The sequence below is a fragment of the Panthera onca genome, chromosome D4, assembly GCF_046562875.1.
Source record: "Panthera onca isolate mPanOnc1 chromosome D4, mPanOnc1 haplotype 2, whole genome shotgun sequence".
In the NCBI taxonomy this organism is placed as follows: domain Eukaryota; kingdom Metazoa; phylum Chordata; class Mammalia; order Carnivora; family Felidae; genus Panthera; species Panthera onca.
Window position 1 is genome coordinate 86,267,523 of NC_138351.1, and position 16,136 is coordinate 86,283,658.

At 43.9% G+C, this 16,136-nt stretch overlaps 1 protein-coding gene across 13 annotated transcripts in view; it reads left to right on the top strand.

Moving 5' to 3' along the window:
• The window catches only part of RALGPS1 (Ral GEF with PH domain and SH3 binding motif 1), a 311,034-nt gene that overhangs the window by 86,804 nt on the left and 208,094 nt on the right, over positions 1-16,136 (top strand). For 12 of the 13 annotated variants that reach the window (XM_078436478.1, XM_081790947.1, XM_078436474.1 and 9 more), the window contains 2 exons: positions 703-824; positions 4,176-4,283. In XM_078436478.1, coding sequence (XP_078292604.1) covers positions 768-824; positions 4,176-4,283 — 165 coding nt within the window. In that variant the 5' untranslated portion in view covers positions 703-767. The remainder of the gene's footprint in view (positions 1-702; positions 825-4,175; positions 4,284-16,136) is intronic. The other variant, XM_081790944.1, reaches the window with a different exon arrangement.

Below are 16,136 nucleotides of genomic sequence, written 5' to 3' on the forward strand. Positions count from 1 at the left end.
GCAGGGTCTTGAATGATGATGGGATGGTGGGGCTGCGTGACTAGAGGCCCCAAAGCATGAGTTACTTAACCTCTCTGTGCCTCAAACTCCTCACACCTAATGTGGGAGCGATAGCACCTACCTGAGGCGGTTGTGAGGGTTAGGTCATGTACGCAAAGTGCGCGGCATGGGGTGAGCGGTATGCGAATATTAGCTGTGATCACATTATTACTGATGAAACGGTCTTGTGCACAGGGAAGCACGGTAGGAGCGGTTTGTACTCTTTCCCTGCTTTCTTTGAAAACAAAGGTCACAAACTCTAGTGCCTGAGAGGGTCAGGCATGCACCCAAATGGTTGCACAGCCCAGGTGCCGTCCGGAAGGCACTTGCTCCGGTGTGGGGGCAGCTGTCGCTCAGCTCCGCTGATGCTCATCAAGTAGCAACGTGGGCCCAGTACTGCCAGGTATTCTCATTTTCAAGAAAGGCTGGAAATCCATAATTCCATGTGAAGCTTTCTAATTAAATGTTGTTGATGAATTTTAAAAATACTAAAACCTGTACAAGCCCAAGAAACTATGTCTGTGGGTCATACTTAGCCTGTAGGCTGCTGGCTTATAAGCTTTGTTTATGAAGGTCTCCCCCGGGGTCTAGCACAGCTCCCCCTCCAGGGTGGGTTGAAGTTGGGTTTGAAGCTGGTTTTTATGAGCCCCTTTTTCCTTGTAGGACTTCTCCAGACAGGTTATGTCACCGACGGAGGCTGCCCTGAAGCTCCCTGTGGCCCGGAGACTATGTACAAGAGGAATGGTCTGATGGCTAGTGTGTTGGTCACCTCCGCCACTCCACAGGTACAGGGGCTGTGAGAACTGGGGCATTTGGGGGGCAGGGGGAATCCTTTCAGCTGACCTAGTCCCCAGCTAAGTCGTGGACAGCAGGGCAGCAGGGCTCCGTGAATACCACCATTTTTAGCGCTCCCGTGGCCCCTGGCCACACCAGGCGTGAGATGTGGGAGCCGGTCAGCCCTGAGGATCAGTGTGTTTTCTGTGGTGGTTCTCTTCAAAGATAAACTGTCACCTGCCCGGTCCGGTCATAGCAAGTGCCACATTCCATTTTGGTGGCAAGATGGGATCAGATCTTTCCCAAGAAAAGCTGCTGCCGATTATAAATAAGTCACACATTCCAGAATGAAGTCAGACAGAAGTGCTTCCAACTGGCTCAGTGTTCTCATTTGCCTTATTCAGTAGGAAATGGCTGCAAGGACTGGTGGTCTGAGAGTGGCCTGGGCGGGGGGTCCTGCCCTGGGGGTTTGGGAGCTTGTTTTCCAAGTGCGTGACGGGAGAGAGGCATGCTAGGAGGAGCGGGTGTCAGGCCCAGGGATGCCACCTTGCCGAACGTGTAACGCGTGGCTCCTGTGACAAGCTGGCAAGGGAACACTCAGCGTGGTGAGCTTGTAAGTCCCTCACGGTTGAGCTGGGCTTTTGAAACGATCCTGTGTGATCAGCTAGAACTTCACAGGAACCAATTCGTAGCTTAGAAACCTTTAAAAAAGTCTCTATTTTGATCTCTGCCTCTGAAAACACACTTGTGAGTACCTTTTCAAATTCCCTGATGGTGCCGGTATAGATTTGAATAAAGTCCCTGCATTGTCATCAGCACCAGCACTGATGTATTTGGAGCAGCACTGGGTTAAGTAAGGCCCCCTGTGTGAGTGTGTGTGTCTGGGGCAGATGTAACGGGGTGTTACAGGGAAGTTACAACACCTGAGGTCCCAGGAGTGGACTGTGTTCGGTAACTGGAGGAATCAGACTTCTGTTTGCATTCACAGTTTACGTTCCATCTCGAGTAGAGTTTCTTTCTTTTCTGATCTCTGTGTGTGTGTGCATATATATACACCTACATATACCCGTGTACGTATATACTATGTGTAGGTACTTCCGTGTGTATATGTGCACGTGTGTGTATATGTGTATCTGGAACATGGCAAGTACTCCATAGTTAGCGAGTGAAAGAACACATGTACTCAATTGGTTTTGGTGACTGAATGACCCCACACACATACACCCCATAATTCAGCGTGTATTCCACACCAGGCCCTTGCCTTGCATGTTCCACAGGCATTATCACACTAATCCTCACACTCACCTTCACCCCCAGTTTCTAGATGGGGAAACCAAGGCAGGAGGGGAGGACTACACTGGCTCAAATCACACAGCTGGTCAGCAGTGGGTGGGGATTCGGAGCCAGGCTTCCGTGACTCAAGCCAGTGCTCTTAACCACAATGACACTACACTGAGGAAAATCACTTAGCCTGCTTTCTGGAAGGTGGTTGAGGAAGTGCAGAGTGATTTACCAGTAATCACCTGCTCAGGCAGGGTCTGTGCCTAAGACTGAGGGGCGGGACAGACTGCCAATTCCAGAGGCACTTGGGATTAGTGTTTGTTACTTTTCAGAAGTTAAGCACAGATTCTCCTCAGGGGAGAATGTCCCATCAATTCGTGGAACTTTTTGTTTTAATTAAATTTTTATTTTAATCTTCGTTCATATTTTTGAGAGAGAGAGAGAGAGAGAGAGACAGAGAGAGAGAGAGAGACAGAGTGTGAACAGGGGAGGAACAGAGAGAGAGGGAGACACAGAATCCGAAGCAGGCTCCATGCTCTGAGCCGTCAGCACAGAGCCCGACAGGGGGCTTGAACCCACGACTGTGAGATCAGGACCCGAGCTGAAGTCAGACGCTTAACCGACTGAGCCACCCAGGCGCCCCATTCATGGCACTTTTAAAGTAGCCATGTCCACCCCACCCACGCCCCTTGAATCGGCGTCTCCGGGGGAGGGGGATTCTGCCAGCTGCTTTGTAAGCTTCATTTTATATAACCCGTCCCACAGTCCTGGGGAGTAGGTCCAGCAGCTCTGTTTTACAGAGACGGGGAGGTCAGGCAGCGGCTAGTGCGGGGCTGGCATCCCAACCAGGCCTGACGTGAGAGCTCTTAACCCTACGATGTGCTACTTCAGGTCACCTCAGGCTTCTGGGTACTGTAACCTCGTTTGTAGAACGTTCAGATGACACAGGCCTGTTGGAACCTACAGGTTGGAGTTTCTGCGCTTCCTTTTAACCTCACATTTTCAGTTGTTGACTGGTGGTTTCCCTCACTGGCCTAAAAACACTCCAGTTTCCAGTAAGATTGCAAGGTTTTTCCAGATATAGCCATTTTGGAAAGAGTGAAATAAAGAAGAATTAATAAAAGCATGTTCTCTAAATCCCGGTCCAAGATATTGAGGTTAATGGAAACCACAAAGTCCCTCTTCATGGGTTGAGACGAATAAAACCATTTACGAATGGGCACAGTTTTTGGGTGGTAAGTTTGATTGGTTCCCCAAAGTAGAATTTGATGAAATTAAATAAAATCTAAGAGAAGGTACGTTCAACATTCTGGGATCCCCGCAGTGTTGGGTTTCATGAAACTGGCCACATTTGGGGAGTTTTAACTTGCTCTTTTATGGGAGACACTTTCTCTACATGCAGGGCCCAGGGTGTTCTTAACGAGGGGCTCTACCAAATAGAACTTTCGGGCCTGTCTCCAAAGCCAGTTGGTTACGTCTCACCTCATCAGCTAGCAGGCTTTGAATTTCAAGTGTCCCCTACATGAAATAAGCCTTGAGGGCCAGTTTAATACTTTGTGTAAGAATTTCCTGCAGTGACTTCAAGAAAAAAAACAAAGGTGAAACCAGGTGATGTTTGAAAGACGTCATAGAACAGACGATTGCCTCAGGCCTCCTGAGGTGTGAAGGCCTGCTTCTCTCTGAAGGAAGAGTGGGCTGAATCTTTTTACCCCACCAGCTACACAGCGGGCTGGAGGCAGTCTGGGGTAGTGATTGAGGGGGGATGCGTCTGGCCTCACATAGATGCAAAACTAGATTCATCTCCTGGCTCTTCAGTTTCCTAGCTGCGATACTTTGGGGAGGTGGCATGGCCTCTGCTTCCTAATCTGCAAAATGGGAATAAAAATAGTGTGTGCTCAAAGAGTTCTCAAGAGAATTAAACAAGAGTATTTGTATGGAACAGGGCAAAGCAGCGAGCAGTAGCAGCTTTTGTCCCTGCATGGTTCTGTCACTCTCGTGTCCTCGGTTCTGGGTGTGGGGGCCAGTGATTCTGGGGTCAGCCCGACTGCTCAGGTGGTACCCTCTCTCCCTGTCCTCCACAGGGCAGCAGCAGCTCAGACTCTCTGGAGGGCCAGGGCTGCGACTATGCCAGCAAGAGCTACGATGCCGTTGTCTTCGATGTCTTGAAAGTGAGTCCCGAGGAGTTTGCTGTAAGTAATACGACAGCTGTGGGTGTGTGGACACCAAAACAGTGTGATGGGGGTGGGGGGCAGCGAAAAGTTCCTCCGGTTGGAAACAAGCCAAATGCCCCATAATAGGGACCATGGGATAGAATATTCTTTTTGAAATGCCAAGCAGCATTAAAAAGGATGCCATCAATCTAGAAATGAACCACCTTGGAAGTCATGCGCAGTATATATGGAAAGTAAGTGAAAGGAGCAAGTTATGGCACGATTAATAGAGAACGGTGCCGTTTTTAAAAAGCATGTACAGCACACACACGATTTATATTTGTGTAGGAAGAGGTCTAGATCTGATGTTTACATAGTCCTAAATATCTGGATATAAATAGCCAAACGTTATTTACTGTAGTTTCTGGTTGTAGGGTTCTGGTTAATTGGAATTTAGTTTATCTTCTTTTTCTTTATTTGTAAATTGTACATTTTTACAGTGACTGTTTTCTACAATGGTAGAAAATAATATTTTGTAATAATAAAGTTTTTAAAAATTGTTTCTTCTCCAACAAGTGTGTTTGTGCTGCTCTGAGGGGCAGAGTTGGCTCCTTGTTTCGCCAGGACTTGGTTTCTTCCTTTTGTACTTTGAGGGTGAACAGTATATTGTCCCTGGGGTGACGTTGGGCCTCATTGCAGGTACTGTCCCAGGGCAACCCTAGAAGTGTCTCCCGCCACGCCCACTCCTCCCTGTCCCCCTTGCCGGACCAGGCTTTGTGCCCTCCAGGGTGCTGTGGGAGCGCACTGGGCCGCATCTCATCATTCTGCCATTGTCGGCCTCCGCGTTTATTTTGTGCCTTGCTGAGCCTGGCACGTGGGTCACCTCCTTCAGCGTAGCCAAGGGATCATATAAAAACCTGTGTAAAACTCTAGCAGCTGCCTTGTAGGAGAATGAGACCCTGTGTTCCTCAGGAGGCCTCCAGTGCCCCCTGGGGTCTGGCCAAGCCTCCTCTCCTGCCCCCATCTCCGCTCCCCAGCTAGACCTCTGCTCCTTCTTTCTAACCCAGACTCACCTGGCATCTCCCTGCTGCAGGGCCCTGCACGTCCTTTCCTTCCCTCCTACTGGCTCTTCTCTACCTGTCTCTGTCTCTGTCCTTGGACTGAAGTGGCCTCTCTCCATCACTCTCTTTTCCCTTACCCTGCTCCAGCTTCTTCAATTTCTCATTACTACCCAACATTTCACACCATAGAATAACAGTTGTGCTCTGTCTCCTCCACCAGAATAGAAACTCTTTAAGGACAGGAACTTATTGTGACTTGTTCATTGCTCTTTCCAAGGTGCCCAGAAGAGTGCCTAGCTCATAGTAGGTAGTCAGTGAATACATGTTGACTAAAAGAATTCAGTCTTCAGAGTAACCCAATGAAACAGAATTATTAGCTCCTGATTTTCTTTCTTTTTTTTAATGTTTTAAAAAAATTTATTTTATTTTATTTTTTTAGTTTTGAGACAGAGAGAGACAGAGCCTGAGCATGGGAGGGCCAGAGAGAGAGGGAGACACAGAATTTGAAGCAGGCTCCAGGCTCTGAGCTGTCAGCACAGAGCCCAACGCGGGGCTCAAACTCAGAGACTGTGAGATCATGACCCGAGCTGAAGTAGAATGCTTAACCGACTGAGCCACCCAGGCGCCCCATTTTTCTTTTTTTTTTTTTTAATGTTTATTTATTTATTTAGAGAGAGAGAGGGGGGGAGAGAGAAAGCATGAGCAGGGGGAGGGGCAGAGAGAATGGAGACAGAATCCCAAGCAGGCTTCGTGATGTCAGCATGGAGCCTGATGTGGGGCTCGATTCCATGGACCGTGAAATCATGACCTGTTAGCTCCTGATTTCCTAATGAAGAAATGAAGGATCTAAGAGATGATTTTTTTTTTTTTTTTTTTTTTGCCTGGATCACATAGCCAGGTGTGGGCAGAGCCAGGTCTAAAACCTTCATCTGCTGACTATTCAGCTAATGCTGGACCGTGATAATAAGGGCAACTCCTATTTTTGAACACCTACCATGTCTAGGTTGTAACACTAAGTGTTTTACGTGTATTATCTAATCGACTTCTCACATCAGCCTTATACATTAGGTGTATTTGTTATTCCCAGTATACTGATGAGGAAGTCAGTTCTTAAAGAGAAAAGTCACCTCTTCACGCAGATGGTAAGTGTCACTGTCTATCTGGGATTTAAAACTAGGACTGGCATTCTTGACCAGCACTATCCAACAGAAATATAATCTGAACCACACGTGCAATTTTATTTAATTTATTTATATATATGTTTAAAACACTTTAATTCCAGTATAGTTAGCATACAGTGTTATATTAGTTTCAGGTGTACAATATAGTGATCCAACAGTTCAATGTATTACTCAGTACTCCTCATGATAAGTGTCCTTCCCCTACTTCACCCATCCCCCCCCCTCCCCGCCCCCCAGCAAACCGTCTGTTTGTTCTCTATAGTTGAGTCTGTTTTTGCTTTGTCTTTTTTTCCCCTTTATTCATTTGTTTTGTTTCTTTAATTCCACATATGAATGAAATCTCTGACTGACTTACTTTGTTTAGCATTATACTCTTCAGATCCATCCATATTGTTTCAAATGGCAAGATTTTATTCTTTTTTTATGGCTGAATAGTATTCTTTTGTGTATTTATACCATGTGTTCTCTATCCATTCATCTGTTGATGGACAGTTGGGCTGTTTCTTTAATTTTGGCTATTGTAAATAATGCTTCAATAAACACAGGGGTGCACATATCCTTTGAAATTAGTTTTCTCATATATTTTTTTTAATGTTTATTTTTTGAGAGCGAGAGAGGGGGGGGAAGAGCAGAGAGAGGGAGAGAGAAGATCCGAAGCAGGCTGTTCACTGACAGCTCGATGCAGGGCTCAAACTCATAAACTGAGAGCATGACCTGAGCTGAAGTCAGATGCTTAACCAACTGAGCCGCCCAGGTGCCCCAGTGTTTTCATATTCTTTGGGTAAATACTCAGTTGTGTGGTTACTGGATCATAGGGTAGTTCTATTTTTAATTTTTTGAGGAACCTCTGTACTGTTTTCTACAGTGGCTGCAACAGTTTGCATTCCCACCAACAGAGCACAAAGGGTCCTTTTTCTCCGTATCCTTGCCAACATTTGTCGTTTTCTCATGTTTTTGATTTTAGCCATTCTGACTGGTATGAGGTGATACCTCATTGTGGTTTTGATTTGCATTTTCCTGATGATGAGTGATGTTGAACATCTTTTCATATGTCTGTTGGCCATCTGGATGTCTTCTTTGGAGAAGTGCCTGTTCATGTCTCCTGCCCATTTCTTAATTGGAATTATTTGGGTTTTTGGTGTTGAGTTGTATAAGTTCTTTATATGTTTTGGATACTAAACCTTTATTGGATATATCATTTGCAAATATCTTTCCCCCATTCGATATGTTGTCTTTTAGTTTTATTGATTGTTTTCTTTGCTGTGCAGAAGGATTTTATTTTGTTGGAGTCCCAAAAGTTTATTCTTGCTTTTGTTTTCCTTGCCTCACAAGACATGCCTAGAAAAATGTTGTTATGGCTGATGTCAGATAAATTATTGCCTGTGCTCTCTTCTAGGGTTTTTATGGTTTCAGTTCTCACATTCAGGACTTTAATCCATTTTGAGTTTATTTTTATGTATGTATGGTGTAAGAAAGTTGTCCAGTTTCATTCTTTTGCATATGGCTGTCCAGTTTTCCCAACATTATTTGTTGAAGGGACCCTGATTTTTTTTTAATGTTTATTTATTTTTGAGGGAGAGTGAGGCAGGGCTCAAAATCACAAACCATGAGATCATGACTGAATCCGAAGTGGTATGCTTAACAGACTGAGCCACCTAGGCTCCATGACTGCCTTTTTCCTACTGCATGTTCTTGCCTCTTTTGTCAAAGATTAATTGAGCATATAATTATGGGTTTATTTCTGTGCTTTCTATTGTGTTCTATTGATCTGTGTATCTGTTTTTGTACCAGTACCACACGGTTTTGATCATTACAGCTTTGTAGTATAACTTGAAATCTGGAATTGTGATACCTCCACCTTTGTTTTCCTGTTTTAAGATTGCCTTGGCTATTTGGGAGTTTTTTTGTGGTTTCATAGAAATTTTAGGATTGCTTGTTCTAGTTCTATAAAAAATGCTGTTTGTATTTTGATAGGGATTGCATTAAATCCGTAGATTGCTCTGGGTAGTATGGACGTTTTAACAATACTTGTTCTTCCAATTCATGGGCTAGTGTTGTCTTTAATTTCTTTCATTGGTGTTTTATAGTTTTCAGTGTACAGGTCTTTTACCTCCTTGGTTAAGTTTGTTCATGGGTATTTTATCATTTTTTGGTGCAATTGTAAATGGGATTGTTTCTTAATTTCTTTTTGCTGATTTATTATTTGTGTATAGAAATGCAATGGATTATTGTACATTGATTTTGTATCCTGCAACCTTACTGAATTCATTTCTCAATTTTAGTAGCTTCTTGGTGGAGATTTTAGGGTTTTCTATATCACATATGCAATTTTAAATTTGCTTGTAGCCACATTAAAGAAAGGAGTTGAAATTATATTTTTATTTTTAATGTTTATTATTATTTTTAAAGTTTATTTATTTTGAGAGAGAACATGAACAGGGGAGGGGCAGAGAGAGAGAGAGAGAGAGAGAGAGAATCCCAAGCAGGCTCTGCACTGCCAGTGCAGAGCCTACACGGGGCTTGAACCTACAAACCGTGAGATCATGACCTGGGCTGAAATCAAGAGTCAAACACTTAACTGACTGAGCCACCTCGGTGCCCCTGAGATTACTTTAAAAATATATTTTACTTTACTTGGTATATCTAAAATAGTATCATTTCAACATGTAAGCAACATGAAATTATTGAGAGAAGTGAAATTAGATTACCATCAATATTTTTGACCCAAACACTTTTTGCCAAAAGAAAGCAAAATAATGTAATCAAGTAAGTCAAGGAAAAAAAATGTGAGCCAAAGATTTTATATCCAGTAACACTGACTTTCAGGTATTAAGGGCACGGACTATTATGAACATGCAAGAAGATTATTCTTCAGAGAATGTTATTCCTGTGAACCCTTTCTGAGGAATTTACCAGAGAACAAGCTTCAGGCCGTGAAAATGATTAGAGAAACATCACTATAAAGACTGATGGAGAGCAGTGAACACTCAGTTACTGTAGAGTTAAGACCGAATGACTAAGGGAAGGAGAAGGTATGGTGTGTAATGGCCGTGTTGCCCATGTAATAGATGCAGTGTGACTCTTACAGTGTAGACTGTCAAAAATGTGGGAGGATGGAGAGAACATATACAAAACTTTCATAACTTTTCTCAGTAATTACACTGATGGTGGTAGCATTAATATTGTTATTCTAAGACTGTTGTGCGAATAAAGTAGGATAAAGGAAATGAATAATTATGGGATAATGCAATCCTGTATACCCTGTGTCCTTGAGACCAGGATTTTCAATATGGAAGAAAGGAGATAAGAGATGTAATACAGAAGAAGGTAAGTAAGTTAGGGGGAGAAAAGTGTCCTGAATTTGAATTGGAAATATCAGTATGAATTCCAGACTGTGGTCGTGAAATACCATTTACCACTGAAAGAGACCGGGGCTTCCCAGAGAATTGCTTGATTCTAGGTCTAGGACAGGAAATGTTCAAGATGAGCCTGTACATCTTTCCAATACCAGCGAGGAAGCTATCGAGGACCAAGAGGGTCATGTCAAAAGGACTCAGGAGCCACCTAGAGGAAGAAGCTGCCATTGTCCAGTGATGGGATCCTTTGAGCTTCAAAAGAATAATATTTGGAATTGATTGAAACCCATCAAACAATGGGTCATCACTGGCTGACAATAGGGAACAAATTTATTACCTTAAAACCTAAGAAATAGAAAGAAAGAATCCAGTATTTGTCTTACCTTTCACTTTTGAACTTTTGAACTGTACTGGGTAACCAAATAGTGGGTAAGGATAATTTCAGTTAATAAGTGGAAAAGGAATGATAGAATTGGAATACAGTATCATCATTTTATAACCCGAGTGAGTTAATAGATCTAAGCATTGAGCATCAATAGCTACTGACACAAAAGGAGAGACATTATGTGCTTCCTGATGGAACAGCACAGCACCACCTCCATTCCTGCCAAAGGGATCAAACCTGTGTCTGCTCAAGTCTCCGGGTGCAGCTGACAATTTGCAGGAAATGCCAAGGACAGAGGAACATGTTGACCTGAACTCTGAATGTGGGGAACTGTGTAGATCAAATGGCCTGGATTCTCCAGCAGATACATTGTGAGGAAAACAAGAGATGGAGAGAATACTTGTAGATTAAAAGAAACTTCCAAATACACATCAACCTTTTATTTTATTTATATTATTTTTATTTATTTTTTTATGTAATCTCTACCCTCAGCGTGGGGCTTGAACTCACAACCCCGAGATCAAGAGTCACGTGCTCTACCAACTGAGCCAGTCAGGTGCCGCACGTTAAACTTTCAAGAGTGGGCAAGGAGTGCCTGGGTGGCTCAGTCAGTTAAGCATCCAACTTCGCCTCAGGTCATGATCTCACGGTTTGTGAGTTCGAGCCCCACATTGGGCTCTGTGCTGTCAGCATAGAGCCCACTTTGGACTATCTATCTATCCCCCTCTCTCTGTGCCCCTCCCCTGCTTGCGCTTTCTCTCTCTCAAAAACAAATAAACATTAAAAAAAGAAACGGGCAAGATGCCACCATGATGCCCTGGTGCACACACTTGGGTGATCAAATCGTAAAGAAACTTGAGGAAAGTCAGGACCTCTGTTTCTCATGGCCGGAGGGAGGCCTTGTGATTGGGATGAGGCACAGGGAAGAACTCTGGGGTGACTTTTCTGAATTGTAGTAAACTATATGCAACATAAAATTTATCACTGTAACCGTGTCTAAGTGTACAGGTGAGTAGTGTTAAGTACATTCACATTGTCGTGCACCTGATCTCCAGAGCTGTTTCATCCTGCACACCCGAAACGCCATACCCATTAAACAACTCTCCATCACCCCTACCCTCAACCACCGAGACAGTATTTTTTGTGTGTCTGGCTTTTGCCACTTAGCATCATGTCCTGAAGGTTTGTCCATATTGTGACATATGTCAGCATTTCCTTGCTTTTTCAGGCTGAATAATACTCCCTAGTGTGTGTATATACCCCATTTTCGGGGTCCGTTCGTGTGTTGATTGAGGTAGCTATTTCTTGACTGAGGTGGTAATTACAAGGTATTCATCTTATAATAAGTCATCAAACCGTGTAATTGCTTGATGTGGTTTATGTGAATGTGTGTTATTTTGTAATAAAAAGGTTTCAAATCATTTAAAAGGTCCTCAGTTTCTCAGCAGGGGTGCTCGACAGCTAGATTTCCATCCTCCTCCTCAGCAGGCTGAAAGAGTAAAGAGCAAAGCTGGAACTTTGTCATCAATAGTTCATGGACATCCTTCTAGGTCAATATGTATAGATTTAATTCTCTATTTTTTTTTAAAAAAAATTAATGTTTATTTATTTTTGAGAGAGAGAGAAGCAGAGTGCAAGTGGGAGAGGGACAGAGAGAGAGGGAGACACAGAATCAGAAGCAGGCTCCAGGTTCTGAGCTGTCAGCACAGAGCCTGATGCAGGGCTCGAACTTGTGAACTGCAAGACCATGACCTGAGCTGAATTCGGAGGCTTAAGTGACTGAGCCACCCACGTACCCCTAATTCTCTATTTTTAATAGCTGCATGAAACTCCAGAGTCTGAATGTACCATAATTTTTTTCTCCCAACAAGTCCCTTTTTGTGGCCTTTTTTGTTTCTAGCGCTTGTCTTTCTGTAGGTATACGGATTGCTGTGTCAGCCATATGCTCATTTCACTTTTTAGGAGATAGTATCTAACTGCAATGCCTGATCTTGGATTGTGAAAAAATTGCTGTAAAAACCATTGGGATATTTTAGCAAATTTTGAATGTGGACTGTATGTAATATTAGATAATACTGTTGTAGCAATGATAAGTTTCCTGAGTGTAATAATTTTATCATTATGTAAGAGCATGGTCTTGTTCTTGGGAAAGAACATGTTGAAGGATTTAGGGGTGAAGAGTCATGATATCTGCATTTTATTCTCGAGTGGCTCAGGAGAAAATGGTGTATATATAATTATATACATGGAGAAAAAGCAAATGAGGCAAGATGTTAATAATTAGTGAAGCCAGGTGAAAGGTTATCGAGTTCATCATACTATTCTTGCAACTTTTTTTTTAGAAGTTTGACTTTTCAGAAAAAGCAAGAGTTAAAGAACTTTTGTAATGGGTTGCTGCCAGATTGCTTTTCAAAAAGAACAGAGCAGTCTGTAAAGTCCTGTCGCTCCTGGTGGCACTGATGGACAACAAATGGCATCTTCCTGTTTAATTTGCATTTCCTTGACTGTCATTCTGAATTTGCCCCACACATGTTTCTGTGGCTCTAGGAGTACAAGTAGGAATGTATCTGTGGAGCTGATTGCCCTTTTGTTCTGTGAGCCTTCCCGGTCATGAGCTGGTGGAGTGATCTAAATGCAAATTTAAAGGTATCTTCTGTTACAAAATGTGCTACTCATTTGCCAACAACTTCTTTTGTTTGTTTATTTGGGGGTTGAGAGAGCCTTTATACTAAGGTTGTGGCTGGGAAGAGGGGATTTAGTCACCAGTGTCAGAGGGGGAAACACTACATTCAGCATATGTAGAGAACAGTTGGGTTTTTTTTGTTTTTTGTTTTTTTTGTGGTTTTGTTGTGTGTGTGTGTGTGTGTGTGTGTGTGTGTGTGTGTGTGTGTGTGTTTTGCTTTCCTTTTTAGCTAAGTAGCTTTCATTTATCCACCCAGTAACCCTCTTTCTTTAGGGCCATATTGTGAAGTACTCCAGTAGGTCTCTCCATTCTGAAGGGGTCACCTCAACAGAAATGTTTTGTAATATGTGGAGATTGGCCGTTTCCCTAAAAAGCCTGGGTTTTTAGGGAGTCCTTGACTAGGGTGAAGGAGGGGGTTGGAGGAGTTAGGATTAAGGAAGGCATGGGCTCCTGGGTGGCTCAGTAGGTTGAGTGTCTGACTTCGGCTCAGGTCATGATCTCGCAGTTTGTGGGTTTGAACCCTGATAGCTCAGAGCCTGGAGCCTGCTTTGGTTCCTGTGTCGCTCCCCCTCCCCCCGCCCCACCCCTGCTGGTGTTCTGTTACCCTCTCTCAAAAAAAAAAAAAAAAAAAAAAAAAAGGATTAAGAAAGGCATTGCCAGGTGGCTAGCTTCATTGGACATCTGTTGAAGGCTTTATTTCCAAAGATAAGGAGAAGCCGTGGAGAGACTTGTTCATGAGTGTGCACCTCCGTCCAGGCATGTGTGCTCCACTGTGGAGGCTGTGCTGCATTCATTCATTTGTCCATTCATTCATTCACTGTGCTTATGTTTCCCAGTCCGTTCCCGTGCAATCTAATATTAGCTTCAGGTGCACAGTGTAGTGATTCAACACTTCCATACCATGCCTGCTCCTCACGACAAGTGCTGCTTGTGGACCCGAGGGCCCTATTGCCGGGCGTTTTTACAGAGGCCGCATCACATCCCCGGAAATGCTCCTTCTCTCCACGAAGCCCGGGCCTCTCCCCTGAGGGAGGGGCAAGGTCTTCTGAGGCTGAGGGCCACTGTGAAGGGGGACGGGACTGGCCGCCCTCAAGCCTCCATCCCTACCCACACCCTCCCTTTCTGGTAAAACTGCCTGTGTTGGAGCCCCCACACTTCCTGGGAAGGACGGCTGGTCAGCACCCTTTCCGTGCGTGTATGGCTTTGTTCTAAAATGACACATTTGTAATCTGAAGATTTTACCTGTGTATTGACATATTCTTGTTCTGGACTCGGCTTCTTTTTTGGTCAGAATTGTGAGGATAAAAATGCACGAGAGACTTCGGAAAACCCTCAGATTGTGTGTTTGGGACCAGCCAGTCTGTTTTAAGTTTGGTGACCTCTGTTGTTGTTTGTTTTGAATAAAAAACCTGAATACACTTTCTGACGTAGGGTCTGAGCAGGGATCACAATATTTGGAACTTCCAAAACCGTGTGAGACGTAAAGCCACTATTTGCATAAATCATTTAGAAATTCGGTAGCAAGCCCTAGAAGTGATGGCAGGATGGAGAGGAAGTTTTCTTATTTTCTCATTAGTGGACTTTTGGTTCTCTTCCTAAATGACATAGCAAACATCCTGCTGGTTCTCCCAGGTAGGGAGTTAACTTGAGCCACAGGACGGATTTCCAAGGCCCTCTGAGCTTTCAGCATGAATCTCCTGTTTCCATAAGGCCGTCCTCTTCCCCAGGATGACAGAATTAATCCAAATGTGAGGGGACTTGGCTAGCAGTCTCCACAGGTCTGGCAGGAGGATCGCCAGTCTGTTTGCACTGCCCGGGACATAGCTCTGGGCCAGACATGCAGACCTTTAGGCCTCCAGGCCTCAGTCGTCCCTTGACACCCGGGTTACAAGGGCCAGACCCACCTTGTGTGGACGTCCAGTGCCCCCTTACTGCTGGTGGGTAGACCCAGAGGTGGAAGGACTCGATTCCCAAGTGCTTCTTCATTCCCAGCGCCTTTGCTGTCCCTCTCCTGAGCTTCCGTTAGTGGCAGCACTAGCCCCTTGGAGGGGACAGAGAGGCTCTTCACGGAGGCCACCTGCTGACTTCCCTCTCCCGCTCAGCCCTGAGGATGGTACGCTTTGGCCTGCATCCTGTGCTTCTCAGGAACCCAGTGCTTTTGGACCACCTTTAAATTATGCCGAGAGGCAACCACAGTTCTGCACCTTAGCCCCGGATTGTGGTTACACCTGACATACTGCGTTGTTGTCATTTTTCTCATGTATTTTGGACATGAGGCTTTTTTTCATGACAGTATTTGTTGACTCAATGTAACAGCCTCCTTTAAGTGTTCTCTAGAGCAACTTTGATACATGAATATTCAAATGCATCACTAGTCCCTTATTTCTTAGCTCATGTATTGGTCAGGAGCCATAAATTCACATCCAGTACATGAGCCCATCTGTGTGACTTCGCATACATACGATATGGAAGTATAAATGTACGAACACACATGTGGGTACAGTTTACCCTTGAGCACACAGGTTTGAACTGTGTGCATCCGCTTATATAAAGATGTTTTTAAATAAATACAGTACTGTAAATGTATTTTCTCTTCCTTATGATTTTCTTAATAACATTTGCTTTTCTCTAGCTTACCTTACTGTAAGAATACAGCATATAATTCATACAATGTGTTAATCAGCCGTTGATGTTATCAGTAAGGCTTCTGGTCAATAGTAGGCTGTCAGTAGTTAACTTTTGGAGAGTCAAAAGTTATATGCAGATTTTCAACTGTGGAAGGTTGGCATCCGTAACCCCTGTGTTGTTCATGGGTCTGTGGTATATATAATCTTTGTGAAAATTCAAAATAGGAGGTGCAGAATGCCTGGCACCTGACAGACGTTCTCAGTCTCTGTGTATGTGTTTCTCTCTCTACACCATATACAGATGCGCTCTCTCTATTTGCATGTATATATGTATGTGTATACACATGTGCATATCTGTATCTAGAGAGAGCACCTGTCATATGCCAGACATTCTGCACTTCTTGTCTTACATATTCCCAAGGATCCTATAAGATAGGGATTATTGTCATCATTTCCTAGATGTGGCGCCTGAGATTGGGAGAGAGGTTAAATCATGCGTCAAAGAGAATATTGCCGTCAAGCAGTGTTACCCAGACATACACCCAAGTCCTGCTGGTTCCAGAGCCCAAGTTCCTTCCCCTGCATCACATCCTCCTCTT